Source organism: Pogona vitticeps, chromosome 8 (genome assembly GCF_051106095.1).
Source record: "Pogona vitticeps strain Pit_001003342236 chromosome 8, PviZW2.1, whole genome shotgun sequence".
Classification (NCBI taxonomy): Eukaryota; Metazoa; Chordata; class Lepidosauria; order Squamata; family Agamidae; genus Pogona; species Pogona vitticeps.
In genome coordinates, this window is record NC_135790.1 from 2,264,882 (window position 1) to 2,281,038 (window position 16,157).

At 48.9% G+C, this 16,157-nt stretch overlaps 1 protein-coding gene across 1 annotated transcript; it reads left to right on the plus strand.

Moving 5' to 3' along the window:
• The first annotated feature begins 1,753 nt into the window (after positions 1-1,753).
• NCAPH (non-SMC condensin I complex subunit H) lies at positions 1,754-15,946 on the plus strand. Its single transcript, XM_020780196.3, has 18 exons — positions 1,754-1,910; positions 2,862-3,099; positions 3,355-3,448; positions 3,738-3,830; positions 4,311-4,449; positions 5,426-5,547; positions 6,278-6,467; positions 7,244-7,335; positions 8,144-8,340; positions 8,549-8,697; positions 9,336-9,442; positions 9,787-9,909; positions 10,122-10,229; positions 12,787-12,963; positions 13,727-13,843; positions 14,512-14,597; positions 15,230-15,305; positions 15,451-15,946. Exons 2-18 carry the CDS (start codon positions 2,867-2,869, stop codon positions 15,505-15,507), a joined length of 2,160 nt encoding a protein of 719 aa, XP_020635855.3. The 5' UTR covers positions 1,754-1,910; positions 2,862-2,866; the 3' UTR covers positions 15,508-15,946.
• Positions 15,947-16,157: the final 211 nt, after the last annotated feature.

The following is a 16,157-nucleotide window of genomic DNA, read 5'->3' on the forward strand; positions in this document are numbered from 1 at the left end:
AGAGTGTAACTGTGCTGATGCAGATTGATTCCCACACTTCCTACCAACCAGCTATTTTGCTCGGGTCAATCCTTCAGATATCTGTCGGACTCCAACTCCCATCAACCTAATTAGCATCCCCAAAGGTTGTCAGAAGGGACCATCTTTGCTCATGACCACCACCACCCCCCAGCCCAGACACCGGTGCCTTTTCTCCTCCCGCTGTGTTGCATTCCCACAACCCTGCTGGCCACACGGGTCCAACCAGAGCAGGCATTGTGGGTCTTGTGCTGCAGCCCAAGAGCAGCCAGCCAGCCAGCAGCCCTGTGTGCCTTCTCCTTTTAAGGGTGGCTGTGAGCGGAGGGGAGATGACTTCACAGTCGGCCAGGTAATAATGGGAAGGGGAGGCCAGGGTGGGTGGGGGGCCTGAGAGATGGAGCAAGGCCCAGCCAAGCGGGCTGCAGGCAGGAAGGCAGGACAGCTGGAGGGAGGCCTAGGCTTGGCAAACAAAGAGCAGCTCAGGAGGCTACGCGGTGCCCACCGGGAAGAAAGGAGGAGGCACGGAACGTCCTTGCTATAAAATCTGCGACTCCTTTAAGAGCCCTGTGCCTCCAGAGGTATGGAAGGAGGAGGAGGAGGAGGAGGGACTGATCCAGCCACACCAGTGGTGACAGGGAGATTTAAAGGGAGCCTGCCGTCATTCCGGATAGACAGCTCAGTGGTTTGGACCACTGGTGGCAGAGCCACATGTTGGGGGTTCGATTCCCCACCGGGCTTCCTTGAGAGGGGCTGGACTTGATGATCTACAGGGTCCCTTCCAGCTCTGCAGTTCTAAGATGATGAGGATGATGTGAAACATCCCCGTTTCCAGGCCATAGAGCCAGCGTTTGTCCGAAGACAATCTTCCGTGGTCACATGGCTAGTGCGACTTAGACACGGAACGCCGTGACCTTCCCACCGTGGTGATACCTATTTATCTACTCTCATTTTTACATGCTTTCAAACAGCTAGGTGGGCAGGAGCTGGGACAAGCGACGGGCGCTCCCTCTGTCGCGTGGATTCAATCTTGCGACTGCTGGTCTTCTGACCCTGCAGCACAGAGGCTTCTGCGGTTTAACCCACAGCGCCACCACGTCCCTGCAACCTGAAAAACAACCCCTTAAAAGTAATTTTTTAAAACTAAGTTGTTTTCAAAAGTTGCACAGATGTTTTTATTACACCTAAAATGACTTTGTAACAATTAGTTCCCAGTGAAAACTAACTACTGTACTGTAGCTACAAAGCAGGCGACTCTGCTACTTATTATTTATTTAATCTTTTGTTATCTAAATATTTTTTTACCCCACCTTTCTCCTTGAAAAGGACCCAAGGCAGCTTGCAATAATGAAATACAATATTTCAAGTTGAAAGCAATGCGTATACAACGGTAGTTAGCATGATTATTTGCCATTTTCACCACTGGAGGGTCAAGTGGGGGCAAGAAGTGACTAGAGGAGGTGGTTCTGAAACCGCCGGAGCCTAAGAGCCTTGTCCAAAAAAGGGCCGCTGAGCATCTGGAAGGAGGAAGAGGAAAGGCAGAATATTCCACTGTTTGTTAGGTTTCATGGATCCAAAAAAAAAAATCCACTTCTTCTGAAAAAAAAACTTGCATGTATCCCGTCTTCATTCCCTGCCTTTGAGGCGATGGTCTTCTCTTACTTTTTCATTAGTTTATGCTTCCCCTTTCTCGCTGCTCCGCCTTAGCTCCTCCCATTCATTTGGCTCCTCCCTCCGAGCACGTCGCGGACGTGATGACGTCACACGGCGGGCTGTTTCAAATCGTCAGGAGACTCCCGGAGGGAGGAGACCTTATTCGGCCGGGCGCAGGTGGGACACTTGCGGCCTGAGGACTCCGAGCGAGCGGCCCCCGTGAGCCCTGCCTGGCGAGAGAGGTGAGGCCCCGCGTCGGCCCCTCCAAGACTGAAAAAGGTCTGGTGGCTCCTCTTGGGTCTGCCGCCGTCGCCGCCGCCCCTCTTGAGGCCATTTTCTGTGAGGAAAAGAACCGAGGGAGTTTGGGCGGGAGGGAAATAGTAGGGCTGGCCTCTGATTGGTCGAGAGTGGGAGAGCTTGGCCAATGGAGAGCGCTGGAAGATGCCTCTCTGGAACCTTTGAAGGGAGGCCTGTGGATTGGTCGAGTGGAGGGAGCGGGTCCCTGATTGGTCCAAGGAGGGGCGGTGCTCCATCTGGCGGGCCTTCCGAACGGGGTCCCACCCGTTCCCTTCCTTCCGAGGCCTGCGGGCGGGCGGGAGGTCTTGGTGGGAAGCGCGCGCGCAGAGAGGGAGAGAGTGTCCGTGGCGCGCGTGCCCTTGCAGGGAGTCGTGGATGGATTGGTCTCCAGTGGCTTTCTCAAGGCTGCACTAGTGGATTTGTGGCAGGGTTTTAAGCATCACTCAAAACAGATTAAGCATGAAAAGCAATAATTCTAATAAATAAGTCTTAAGGTTTCCACACGTAGGAAATCTTAAGGCTTCCTATGTGTGGCTGAAGTCAGGACACAGATATTGAGCAGTTCCGCACATGGCCGATGCATGCCTGATGGCAGCGCATGAATCCCTTCCCGGGACCGGGCTCTCTCGTAAGAACTCAGTCATGGCAAACATTCGACCTCTCCTTGCTTGAAGCTTCTTTCCTGCCATATTTCTGTCCTCTGAGCTTTTCTGTGTCTTTTCAATCTGGTGTCTCTGAGAAAGAAAAATGCAGTGATGGATTGTGCTAAGTGGCCAAGAGAATGTTCGAAGGCACATGTTTAGGGGAGAGGAGCCCCATAACAGTTTTATTGAAGAGGATTTGGTGCCCTGACAGCGACAGTGCAAATCTCATGGCCTGTTCTTCCCCCTTCCTAGCCATCATGAGCTCCTCCACCCCCCACTCTGCTGGCTGCCAAGGAAACAGCTCTTCGGACAGCGTCTTTGTGTCCCCTGGCACTATACGGCAGCCCCTGAGCGCCTGTGGCACCCCCGTGCTGGAGAATTGCCCGGGGAATGACGATGAGCAGGAGAGGAAGCGGCGGCGGCGCTCCAGAGTTGTTGACCTGCAATTTAGCACAGAATCGCCCCTGTCTTTACAGTCTCCCTCCAGCAAGTAAGAACAATCCTTGCCCAAATCACCTGCATCTATTGAACTGTTTCTTGTACTGCAGAACTGTAGGACATGCCAGGATATGGGTTGGGGCTGTCAAGTGGGGCCTTTACGATATAAACAGCATAGAGACTGGCTTTTTTTCTGCTTCTGTTGAGTGGGAAATTGTCAAGGGAAGGAAAGCTGATCAGTTTCCGGCTTCTCAGTCCACTATTGTGTATGTTTACTGTACCTTTTTTGTTCATTTGTTTCTTTTAGACAAGCAGAAACATCCTTGCCAGCGATTCCACAGTTGTCAAATGCTCAGATAGCAGACCACTATTCCACATGCATCAAACTTTCAACAGAAAACGTGAGTACAGCTTCTGCTTGTTCACGTCAGTGACAGCTCCTGCCTCCCAAGAACTCCTCTGGGTGTTATAGGCAGGACCGTGTATATTCCCTGGGAGTGCAGAAGGGCCTCGGGTCTGGTCTCGTTCCTGTAAGATTTAGCCCAATAATACTATACTCTTATACACCTTGTAGAAGCCAGGGGAGCTTGGTGCATAATCTAAGATTGTTTTTGTTGCAAAGGCTGACCTTGACTCCGCACGGGAGAGCAGTTTTGTCTGTAAATGCAAAACAACCTTTCTCCCTTCCAGAAAATCACCACAAAGAATGCCTTTGGTTTGCACCTCATTGACTATATGACCGAAATACTCAAGCAGAAGGACTCTGAACTCACCAACTTCAAGGTCAGAACTCTTCCCAGTTGCGTTCCCTGGCCCCCCACGCAGGACATGTTGGGCTAACTGTGGAGACTCCTGGGTCGCTTTCTCTGCGCGCCTGCCCATTGTAGGGCTTCCTGTGTCTAACTGTGCCTTCTCTACCTACCGTAGCCCAAGCTATAAACATAGCTTTGTTGTGCATCCGGCCCCAGCAAAGCGGATCCTTTCGGTCCCCACTGTCCAGACTCTCAACGGCCCGTTCTGTATGCAAGGAGCTGTTGGAGGGGAAGATTACGTTCACTCAGGAGACACCAGCCTGGATAGGAAGAGTGTTCTGCTATCTTTTTTAGATGGGTTCTGGAAGCGTGCAGAAGTTTGGAAAGGACAGATAGCGAAAGAAAGAAGCTTGGCCAGCCCTTATCATGCAACTAACCGGATGGCAATGAGCCCCTTCTTGCCCACACCCCAGGCTCTTAACACCTTTCTCTGTGTTCTTTCTTCTTGCAGGTAGCAGCTGGTACCTTGGATGCCAGTGCAAAGATTTACGCCGTGAGAGTGGACGCCGTCCATGCCGACGTTTACCGGGTTCTGGGAGGGCTGGGCAAAGAGTCGGCACCGGGCGAGGCTGCGGAGGGCCAGGAAAGAGGTGGGCCTCTTGACACAAATTAGCCGTGTAACATTCGGAGTGTGGTGTCTGGGAAGAGCTTGATGCCTTGGAAGAGTCCAGTTGTGTGGAGCACACCCCTTTTGCATGACCAGGATTCCACATTCAACCCCCTCACATCCCTCATTCTTGACTTTAAAGGATTTCAGGTAGCAGGAATGGGAGAAAACTCTTTACTGGCAACCTAGAGTGGTCATAAGACCAGATAGGTGGGATATAAATAAAATACATAAACAAACAAACCTTGGAGAACTAAGGAACCTGAATCGCAGCAGGTTAAATAGTTTGACCACTTATGATGCAGCTTCCTGTGATCCCGTAGGATTTAGCTTGTCTATGGGTTTCTAGGCATAAACCTCTACCTGTTGTTGTTCCTCTCCTGCCAGAGGCTGAACATCATCGTGGTTGCTGTGACTTCGGACACTCTAAAGAGAGATGTTGTGCCACCTCTAAACCAGTCTCCCAGGGTTCTTTAGACAATAAATGCTTCTCTTTCCTGTACTTCTGCAGTAGAACTGAGAAATACAGAGTGCAGTAAAAGCCACGTTCTCAAGTCTGGTATCTGACTAAGATGTTTCAAAGGAAGCAACAGTGGCAGGAGCAGCAAAAGATTGATGGGCAACTGTCCTTGCCAGCGAGCACATGCGTCTCCTGGGAATCTTGAAGCAGCTCAAGATAACCAGTATCAAAGAGACCCTTGCTATTTTCTCATCCTACCTGCATTTTTTCATTAGGCTTGCATATAAATCATTCCAATTTGTAATTAAAGGGGTGGGAGGGGGGCTGATCTTCTGAGAAAGGGGCACAAAATAAATGTACAATCTCGACAAAGGCAAACACAATAGCTGGCTTTGTGGATTTTGTCACAAAGGGCAGCAGATGTTTGTGCCTGGCTTTAGCCAGAGGTTGCTAACCTTTCGGCAAGCCCCCCCCCTCCAAGAGACGGTCTTTCTTCTAGGTGGAGAGAATGGCGAGTCTGAGAGGTCCAAGAAGCATCCGAATAAAAGGAAGCACCTGTACAAAACCATTGAACAGAATCTGAATAATATCAACGTCTCGGAGGCAGATCGTCGGAGTCAGGTGAGGAAACTTGCTCGGGAGGCCATTCTCAAAAGTAGTTGTGCTTAGTGCACGTTTTGTCTGTTTTCTAAAACCTAGTTAGAGGAGCTGGAATTTGGACAGTGGAGAAATGCGATGGGGCTTTGCCTCTGTGGGTCAGTCCATTTAAACAGCCCCATCGGAGTCCAGCCAGCTTGGGCAATTAGAGCAGCCAACCCCCTGAACCCAAACAGAGGGGTTGCTCTCCCGTCTGGGTGAGAGGGCTTCGGTTCCTCAGAAGAGCCACGGGTTGCTGGATGGAGGCACAACGCCCCCCCCCCCCCGGTGCTGTGTGTCCCTTTGGCCTGCAACTGCCCAAGCAGAGGAAAAGGGAGGAGGGAGAGAAGATGTAGCACTCAGTCAAGGCAGCTGTGAGGGGGAGAGGGAAGTAAAGGCTGCCTCTCCTGAGGGAAAAGGGCCAGGTACGCCTCTGAGACGAATTAGAGAAGTAACAGGCTCATATTTTTAATACTATTACACCAACACTGGGAATCGAGTGGCAGAAGATGAGCACAGGAAGCTGTTACAAGAAGTCATGTGGGAAAAGTACAGAGCAAAAGTGGTGGAAACTTGAGATGAAAGAAACCAGCTCTTGTGGCAGATCGGGTCCAAGGGAATGGAGAAGATGTATCAGGAGACAAGCCACCATACGTCACGACTTGGACATTTAAGCCGAACGCTTCTGTGACACTTTTTCTGCCCTCTTGCTCAGATTGATCCCACGTTCCAGCGCATGGCGACCTCCTTCGACGAGTGCAGTACAGCCGGCGTTTTCCTCACCACACTTCATACTCATAGCCACCTCAGCAAAGTCCTGTTTGATTCCATGGTCATGCCTCTGCCTTCTTCCGTGACCCCTGAGTTGCCGAGTCCTTCAGATGTGAAAGTGGCCGGCTTAAAAGGTAAGCGCTCAGCTGTGAGCTGAAGGAGAGCCTCAAGTCGCTTAGCTACGCTGGCATCAACTTAAGGTAGGATCAACTGGAAATCGCCACCCCCTTTGCTTCCCACCCCTCCAAAAGATGATCCCCCAGATTTTTATTTCAGGGCAGTATAGCGCTCAGTTGTGTATTTCAATCTCCTGGGGAAAGTTCTATTTGGAAACTAATGGATTCCCTTCTGTGGGGGAGCCTATGCCTCCCCCACAGGAGGGCTGGCCCTCAGCTCCAGGATGTGTTTCTAAAACCTTTCCTTCCCTCTAGACTTATTGCATCCCCAGTGTTTCTGGGAGCTAAACTCTGAAAAGAGGTGTTTACTGGCAGCAGGAGGCTTGGTGCTTCTCTGTCCCGGAGATTTGAGGCACCAGGCTGCCGGTAGGAAGGACGGATGGATTTCAGGGTTGTCCAGGTAGAGAGTACTCAGGAGCAGTTTCTGATTCCTTTCTTCCGGAGCTATCCTGGGGCTATGCAGCTGGCCCAAGGCTGCACAGGCTGGCTCTATTTCACAGGGAATCAAGCTCCTAACCTCTGGCTCTGCAGCCAGAGATCTAAACCATGGAGATGATGCCATCAGATACCAGCAGTCCACCTTTAAATAACTCCTGTTGCAAGAATCAGGGTTGAGGCTCTCCTTTTTATCCAGAATGTTTGAGTTGTTGAGAAGCAGGGTGGCATAAAAGTTTTGACGAGGCTTCATCTTTATGTTTCATCTTTATGCTCTCCTTCTCTGTCCTCCTTTCTAGCCATCCTTCTGCAGTGCGGTGAAAAGCGCCCCATTTGCCCCTCCTTGGCCGGCTTTCGGTTTACTCAGTGGAACAGTGACACCCATAATGAGGTACGTTGCCCTGTCTCCCGTCTGTGCACCAGGTGAAGCGAGTGGCGTGGATCCTGCAACAGGATTCCAGGCAATTTCTGCCTGGCGTTTCTTTCCTTTCCTGTTTTTCTAGTTGTTTACCAGATTCCTTTTTTGGGGGGTGGGGGTGGAAGTATTAATCTCTTGCAGCAAAGAGGGATTACAAAGAGAGATCCTACAAAGAGCCACAAAGAACCATAAAAATTAATGGGTTTTATTTGACATCTGATTTTGTAGAGCTCAACCCACTTCATCAAACACATAGAGTGAAGCCTTGGGTCATACACAGGTGGGAGAAGGAAAGAAAGTTGGGAAAATGGAAACACAAACATGACAGGGACGGGCAATTTTAACAGTTGTCACACACACACAAAAAACAGACTCCAGAGACATCTGTGCCATACAGATATTCACATACAGTATTTCTTTGGTTATCTATGCTGAGAAGTCCTTATTACTGCTCAGTGATGGAGGATCTGTCTTCAGGCCATCCCACCTGCCTTTCCATGCCCCCCTACATTTCTCCTCTGTAGACCTCTTCTGAGACTATGTTGCTAAGCTCTTTACCTTCAGGACTGAGGCAGCTGTAGCCTTAATGTTATGCATGAATAAGATGCACACATTGGCTGCTCCTTGTTCCAAATCCTATCCTTCTGAGTTTGGAGTGGAAGGTGGGCTGGACAGAATCTTACAGCTGGTGCAGATTTTGTTTGTTTGGTTGGTCGGTGGTTCTGTTTTCATAGTCCTTCCGTGATAAAGGATTCCCTTTTACATCCTCTGGTGTCTTCAGTCGGTATCGGCTCTACTGGAGAAATTTAAGAAGAGTGACCAGGCATTCGATATCGACGCAGAGGTTGACAGTGACCCTGGGGACGCTGTGGTGGAGGATGATTTTGATGCTGATGCTCTGGACAAGACAGTGGCAAGGGACCTCGGGGAATTCTCAGAGAAGCTGGAGGCATGTAGGATGGCACCGGGAAGCTCCAGGTACCGTAAGTCCAGATTTGGGCTATTTTTTTGGGTCGGCCTTTCAGAATCTTAATCTTCACTCTGAGCTATTTCGCTCCCTGCATTGCAAGGATAGCAGAAAATGAAATTTTGAAGGAGGGATGTATGACCACTCGAAAGAATCATCTTTCATAAATACAGTACAGCCTGGGAATTGAATAACGGGTGTGTTTGTGTTTCCTTCCAGAAAAGATGTGGTTCCTTTGGGGGAAGGTGATGTCGGGTCCCTGTGCCTTCATGTGTCCATGAACCCCAGCGAGTATTCTTACTTCAGCCCCCGGATCATGTCCATGTGGGCAGGCCCAGAGCACTGGCGTTTCAAGCCTCGCCATAAAGGTATGGATTTGAAGGCGATGGGTTCGCAAGGTTGCCTGTTCAACAAAGACACACAGATTAATTCAGAGTTGCTTTTACCCAGCCAAGCTCTCTTCCAGCAAATCTAAGTCATCAAAACATTTCCAAAATTTTATGGGAGAGAGTAATATACATAATGCACAACTGTCATGAAAATCTGTCTTCCGGTGACTAGTAAGCAGTTGTCTGTGACTCCCTGAAGTGTGTAGCCAGTGTGGCGCAGTGCGTAGGGTGATGGACGTGGAGTCAGAAGATTTAAGGAAACAAGTTTGTATCATATTTCACTATATTTAAAAAATGATTCTCAAAAACTGCTACTAAAAACCGTAGGCTTTAGAACATGATCAGTTGCTCCAAATTCACCCTTAAGGTTTGACGTCTCCATTAGCTATCCTGTTGTGGATGATGCATTTCATTAAATATGGAATGGAATGTTGTTTTACCAATCGCGTCCAGGGCCTAGGGGCACCTGTGCCGATCTTTAAATTTCAGGCGGTATGCCTCTGCTTGGCGAAAAGCAGCAGCCCCAAATCAAGTAAAACAAAACTTTAAAATCCTCCTCCTCAAGTCTTCTGTAGCAGATCTAGCCAAGCCTTTGGTCTCCTTCCCACTCTTCACAGGTGATGCCAATCCTGAAAAAGTGAGCAGAAGGAAGGCAGCAAAGAAAGCATTTGAGCTCCACTTTGAAGAGGAGGTTGACTTTGACCCTTACTTCCGCAAAACCCGGGTAGGCATGTCAACCTTGGTAGGATTCTTCTTGGGAAGTAGCCCTTGCAATCTTTTGAGTGGGCAGCCGCCGGAAGAGGCGGGTCCCGGAAGCCGCGCTGCTGCCTCGGAGTGGGCACCCACGGAACAGCTGTGAAGCCAGACCAGAGTCTGTGGCCATCTCTAGGGCCTACCCCTACCCTAGTTGGAGCTTGATTAGCCATGATGCGACATGGTTTCTGAATTGAGAACAGCTGATTTGTGACACGGCATTGAGCTTACATGTCTGTTGCGGAGACTAAATTAATGAGGCTTTTGAAAAGAATGATGCTTGAATTCTGTTGGCTTTGAATCTTCTTTAAACAGGCAGCCACAACTCTATCGAAGTCGACCCTTGAAGGTCAAAATAAGAAAAGCAACACCCTCCCTGCGGATTTCCGTTATGACCCGGACAACCTCACCCGCCTCTTTCTCAAACCAGCCCACCGGGTAAGCTTTATCTGCTGACCACGGCCCTCACATTGGTTCGTGCAATTTTGACTTGGTTGGATCCTCACGTAGATGCTCTGAGCAGAACAGTTTGAAGAGAGTTTCTGCCATGAACTCACCAATTTTATTTAACAGTTCTTCTATTCCTTCCCACGGATGCCTGATCTCCTAATTTCTCCCAATTCATCTGTTGTTTTGTTCCATTCCTGCAGCTGTTAAAGGCGCCTCTGCAGAACAGCTCTCCCAGTCGTGACGATGAAGTAGGAGAGTACGATTACAATAATCCCAATGATATCTCCAATTTTTGTCCTGCATTGCAGGTGAGTTGCAGATATAGGAGGTGCTGTCTCCGTTGTGGACTGCATCCTTCCTTGTGTATTGTTTTTTGCTGGGAGCAGTAAATGTTGGCTCACAGTATCAGCAGCCGTAGCAAACTTCAGAACCTTAGTGGTTCCTTTTGGTGGCAACACTGGCAGAGATTTTGTTCAGGGTCAGACTAGATAATACATTTAGCAATTGTTCAGAGTGCTCCCCAACCGATTGGAGGCATCTGTTTGTCACAGAGTATAGGATAAACTCACTCACATATCTTGCATTTAGTGTGTTTGTTTTTGTGACTGGCAACTGGAAAGTTAACATGGGTTTAATCTGTGCTCAATTGTTGAAGCACTGGAAGGGGAAAACTAGTGAAATGTAGAAACTATGCTGTGCACTTAAAAATCCTGAGATAGGATAAAGAATTTGAAAGAAAAAGAATCGAGGATGCACAAAGGGAGAGGGAGGTGAGAGAGCAAGGAGGTGACCGGCCAGGATCGGCTCACCTGCCTTCGTGGCTTCTGTGCTCCGTCCAGGTTGGTCTTGGGCAAGTTAGTTCCTCCACGTGCTACTGCTCAGCCTTAGCCACTCACGTTTTCTCTGTTTCCCTGAATGTGGGTTCTCATGGAAATAGCCGTCGTCAAAAGCAGAAGACAAAACATGACCCTTATTAGAAATCCTGGTATTCCCAACGAGCTGCAAAGCCCAGCTTAGGAAAGCTGCTTGGTTGTTTTTTGTCGTTATCAAGCCTCGTCTCTTGGTTTTTTGGGTCATTTCAAAGTCAGGCCACAAAAACTGCAGACACGGCCATCCTCCGCATTTGAAGGAATTCTTTGATTTCCTGTGTTGAGTCTCTTCAGAGGGAAAAGGCAGCAGGTGACGTTTACCAGATGAGTCTCGGTTTCATCTTTTCGTCTTCATTTCAAAAAAGGAGGCAGTTCTTGTACAGTTTCAGAATGGCTTTATTTTAGCATTAATTTTTACATTAAAATCCAATTAAAGGTTAAAAAAAATTCAAAAGCCCACGGAGACCTGCTGAGTTGCCTGCGGTGTTATGGCCAGGTCCTACACATGTTTAGGACTCCTCTGTTCAGTGAGATTTATTGCTGCTTTATAAACTCAGAGCCTTTCTGAGAAAGGAGAACTTGTTTTACTGGCCTCCGTAACTGAAATTGGTCAGCAAGTGAACGAGAAAGGAAGGTGCCCCGAAAGAGGACTGTTCTTCCTGCTGCATCTCAGCTGCAAGCTCTCCTGTCCATGCCACCTGGTGGGGCGGGGGAAGAAACAACTCTGCTTTTCCTTCCTTCCTTCCTTTCTGGGCCCGTTATGTCATCGTGGGGGGGGGGGGGTTAGAGGATGCAGCCGTGAGAAGGTGGAGCTGGCTACAAACCGGATCATGATGTCATCTGGATCCTCAGTAAAATTCCATGAACGCGGCAAGGAAGCTGCATAGCGAACGCTTTCTCTGGAAACACCTGTAGAGATAATGGGAGTGTAGATGATTATTAACTTCCCTGCAGTACGTATCAGCCTTGGCTGCCTGAAGGCACTCCACCCAGTTCAGCTTCCGGTCGCAACAATGGCACTTTGAGCCCCCTTGGATTGTGAGCTTAATCCTTTTAGTGGAGGCTCCCTCCCTTCTAAAACTGGCTGAGCACAATCGGTCTGACTGGGAACTGCCTGCGAGCAGCAACTCTGTCTTGCCAGGACTGAAGTTTTCTTTCTGGAGCCGTTGGTGACGGCTGTCGGGCGCTGCTGCAGCCCCTCATCTGCTCGGGTGTAAAGCAGCGATAAGGCCAGGTGCTGTCCTCCGGCTGTTGCCGCCAACCTCCAGATGACCTCATTGAGAACAAACCCGGGAGAGGATTGTGCAAAACCTTCAGATGGCATGGGTCTTCCATGGACTTTGTTGTCAGTGGTTTTTTTCCATAAAATCCATCCTAGAGCCTTTTAAACAGATGAAGCGAGTGACCTCATCTGTGTATATCCATGGGAAGCTTTCATGGAAAAGCCGCTGTGGGGTTGCAAAGCATCCAGGCTGGAGCCGTAAAGAACTCGAAGCCACTTTTTGTCTATAGTTTTCGTAGATGTTTCCACTATTTGCAGTGGAGTTGGGTTGGGGACCCATGGCAGGGTCAGAGGACTTGTGGCCAAGCAGATGGCGTCTCACTCCTTCTCCCATCAACCCCACTCAGCGCCTGGCCAGAAATAATGGGAGTTGTAGTCCAGTAACATTCACATTCAGGGTTCTAAGAGTTGCACGTCCCCTGAAACTCATTCCTAAACAATTTAAAGGGGGTGTGAGATGGGAGAAGTCAGCGTTCAGAATGCTTGCTCAGTAAAACAAGGGTTTTCACCTTCTGGACATGGATGTGAATGCACGGTACTGCTTCAGTGATTGAGATCCCGTGATAGCAGCTTCCTCTTGGGAAAACCTTCCGATTGGTGGGACATCTCAGCCACTGGTGGTTTTGTGTTGTTGTTTTTTAGACATCTCCCTATGTGGGAAAGAGGGTGTGACCCATTTGATTTCATTCCTGTTGGTTTCTCCTTCCTGTTCAGGATGCTGACAGCGATGATGATGATGATCCTCTGGGGTTTGTGGGCCAGGGTGGGATGTTTGAAATGACGGCCAATCCTGCTGGAGCAGCAGACGAAGAGGCCGGACATGAGGGAGGCGGCGTCGAGCTCAACATCACCACTTACGGTGAATCGAACCTGGTGGCTGAGCCACAGAAGGTGAGCGCCGTTGTATTACTGCTACGTGTCTTCCTTTCTAAACCTTCCCTATGGTGCACAAAAGGAGTCGGTCCTTAGCTGAAGATTTAGCCTACAGCTTGTACAGGACGCCAGAACCAGATCCACATAACCAAGGCTGTGATGTTTGGAGGAGTTACTATACAAGCAGTTGTGAAACAGAAACTCTCCCTGAAGTCCGTCCCCCTTTATTGAGGGGCGAACAGGCAGGAATCTGGTTTGAACCCATGCTGGTATTTTCATTGTTGCTGCTGCTATTTTCTTTCGTCTCTTACTGCACAAGGCAGTTACATCCCTGAGGTGAGACTTCTCTTCCGTGTGGTTTGGAGTTACAGTTGTGTGTTGTTGTTTTTTCCTCCCGGCACTTGGTTGGTATAGATCCCTCCTTCTTTAGCTCCTGTAGGAGCTGCAGCCTTCTCCCCCTCTGGCTGGGTGATGGGGAATCTGGGTCAGAGATTTCAAGATTTTTGCTGACCCTCAAAAGTGCTGCCTGTGGTTTTAGCTCCATTGCCTCGGTTTACGAGATTTCTGCTGGGCCACCTGGAGTGCTGCGGGGAGCATGGGATAGGTAGTGGGTAGTGCACAGAGCAACACGTGCCTGGATGCCTGGAGGGGCACCTTTGGAAACCTGTCTTTGCTCCTCTTGGGTGGCTGCCTTGTTTTGTCCTCCTTTTTCCCACCATCCGTGGCTTATGTCAAGGTTGATTAGCTGTGCTCTTCTGATTGGGCGTCTTCCCATTTCCAGGTGAACAAAATAGATATTCAGTATGCCAAGACAGCCAAGAAGATGGACATGAAGAGGCTGAAGCAGACCATGTGGGTCCTTCTGACGGATGGCCCAAAGACTCAAACTAAGGAAGAGGTAGACATCACAGTAACCCCAGAATCTCTGCTGCTAAGTCATGTTTTCTTTCCCTCGGGTCATTCTCAGTCCCTTCCTATCCTGTGTCTTGGCTGGCTTTGTGGGGTCTTGCTCGTAATCTGGAGCCATCTGATTCCCTGGCACAGCAGTATCAGCAGGGGGCCTAGGTTTGGGGCAGCCTCTTTCTCTTTAAAAAATGCTAAACTGCAGGGAAAACACAGTAAATAAAAGGAATCATAGCTGTGTCTGTGTTTTTCTTAAATACACATAACTCAGCCCTTAAAACAAAACCGAATGTGCAGAATTGATCCCCCTCCGATGATCGGAACACCTTCTGCCCTGCAGTTGCTCTTTGTATTGCACCAGACAGTGGTTGGTTTCAAAATGTGTCTTTGCAGTTTTGAGGACTAGGCCCCTGCTTTAAAACCTGAGCTTAACTCTTAAGCAGAGAATTGGAAGCGGCAGTAAAATAAGATTCAGCACATTCAAATGCTGGAAGCACATTTGTGCCGTATCTTGAAATCTCTGCAACAGTCCTTTAAGGCAGGCGATCCGGCAGAACACCTGAAAACACTACAGCACTGTCCGGAAATGAAAGCGCAGCCTGCCCTGCCTCGTAAACGTCCCGTCTGAAGGTCATCTTTAAAATGTTGGTCCTGTTTCTGTAGAATGAAGCTGTGGAGAAAAGCACCAATGCTTCGATGGTATCCGGTCAGAAGGTCTTCAGTAGCATCACTAAGGATCTGCTTCACAGGTACTTCAGGCCATCAAGACCGTGATGTCCTCCTTTACTGCACTCTCGACATTTGTGGCCAAGTGTTGAAGCCAGCCATCGCGTGGCACCGTTTAAATTGCCCTTGGACAATACCTTCTGAGAGGCACTCTCGCAAATAACTGTCTGAGATGCCTCGGTCTGTGATTGAACCGTGGTTTTGTTCCACCAGCGGTCTGGGTTGCTCAGTGGTTTAGGTAATCCGGTTGCAGAGCCCGAGGTTGGGACTTCTCTTCCCCACTTGTACCTCCTGTGAGTAGAGCCAGCCCATGTAGCTCTGGGCCGGCTGCACAGTCCCAGGGCACTCCCAGAAGAAGGGAATAATAAACCACTTCTGACTATTCTGCAGCAGGAAAACCCTGGAAAGAGTAACACATAACTCAGAATCAATACGACAGCACACAGTTATGAATTACTACCGTAGTTCTACCAGCACACAATAACACAAAAGGCTCTGAACCATGCAATCAAACTTTGACGTAAATCCTCTGGTGATCAGTCGGGCTCACCTCTTTGTAAGCAGCTGAGGGAATGCAACATGTGTCCACTAACAGACAGGAGTCAGTCAAAGTGGAAGGTGCTTGAATTCTGCCGTGCTTGTTTGTCTCTTGCAGGCTGCCTTCCGTGATGGCCAAGAACTTGTCCGTACCCTTGGCGTTTGCTTCCCTCTTGCACTTGGCTAATGAAAAGGTGTGTATAGCCCAAGCATCTGTGTGAACAACCTGGAGGGCAAGCCGGGGTGATTTTTTTCAGGCCATCCATGCATTCTAGCGATCATCCTCCTGGCTACGGTGAACAAACTGATGCTGTTGGTTTTCCTCCTTTTTGTCTCCAGAACCTGAGGCTGCAGGGCATGGAGGACTTGTCTGATGTCTTAGTGCTGCAAGATTGATCTGCTGCTTAAAGGGAGAATAAGAAACTTCTTGGACCACCAAGGAGCGTGTTTATAACCTAAAGGCGGTTTATTGCTGCGTGTTGGCTGCTTCAGAACATCTACCCATCAACAGCTGCCTGGGACATCAGCTCGGTTCTGGCAGTTCACGAGACTGACAAACATCTGTCATTCCTTGATGATATAGAACTGTGCACGGTTGGGAACACGGTGCCTGCTTTAAAGCCTCATTCTTTCTGTCATGCTCTCCTGAATCCTACAACTCACCTTTCTCGCCTTGCCTATTTAGGGGGGTTACTCTACAGACTGTAACCTGTGATTCCTCTGAAAAATGTGTTCTTGATGTGAGCAGAAGAGTGGCAAAAAAGCTGCTGTATTGAATCAGCCTTTTAAAAAATTGGTGTGAACGTTTTGTAAATAAAAAACGGTGTGCCTCTTGTCGCCTTTTCACAATCTCCTCTTGCATTGCAGTTATGTTGGACGATTTTATACCTTTGTAAAAAACTTTTTTTAAAGTAATAAACAACTACAGTATAAAATCCTTCCACTCTGCTTTGAACTTACTTTTGTTTTTTGTGGGGAGAGGTTGTGCCCGTAAATTTAATCCCTTTCCGCTCAAGAGCCTGTGACTCAGATAATGTCATGAATTT

Bases quoted from the DNA above. Each gene is read 5' to 3' on its own strand.
- NCAPH (XM_020780196.3), top strand. From the start codon at position 2,867: ATGAGCTCCTCCACCCCCCACTCTGCTGGCTGCCAAGGAAACAGCTCT. The intron at 8,698-9,335 runs GTATGGATTTGA...CACTCTTCACAG, and splicing joins TTTCAAGCCTCGCCATAAAG to GTGATGCCAATCCTGAAAAA. The intron at 12,964-13,726 runs GTGAGCGCCGTT...TCCCATTTCCAG, and splicing joins TGGTGGCTGAGCCACAGAAG to GTGAACAAAATAGATATTCA.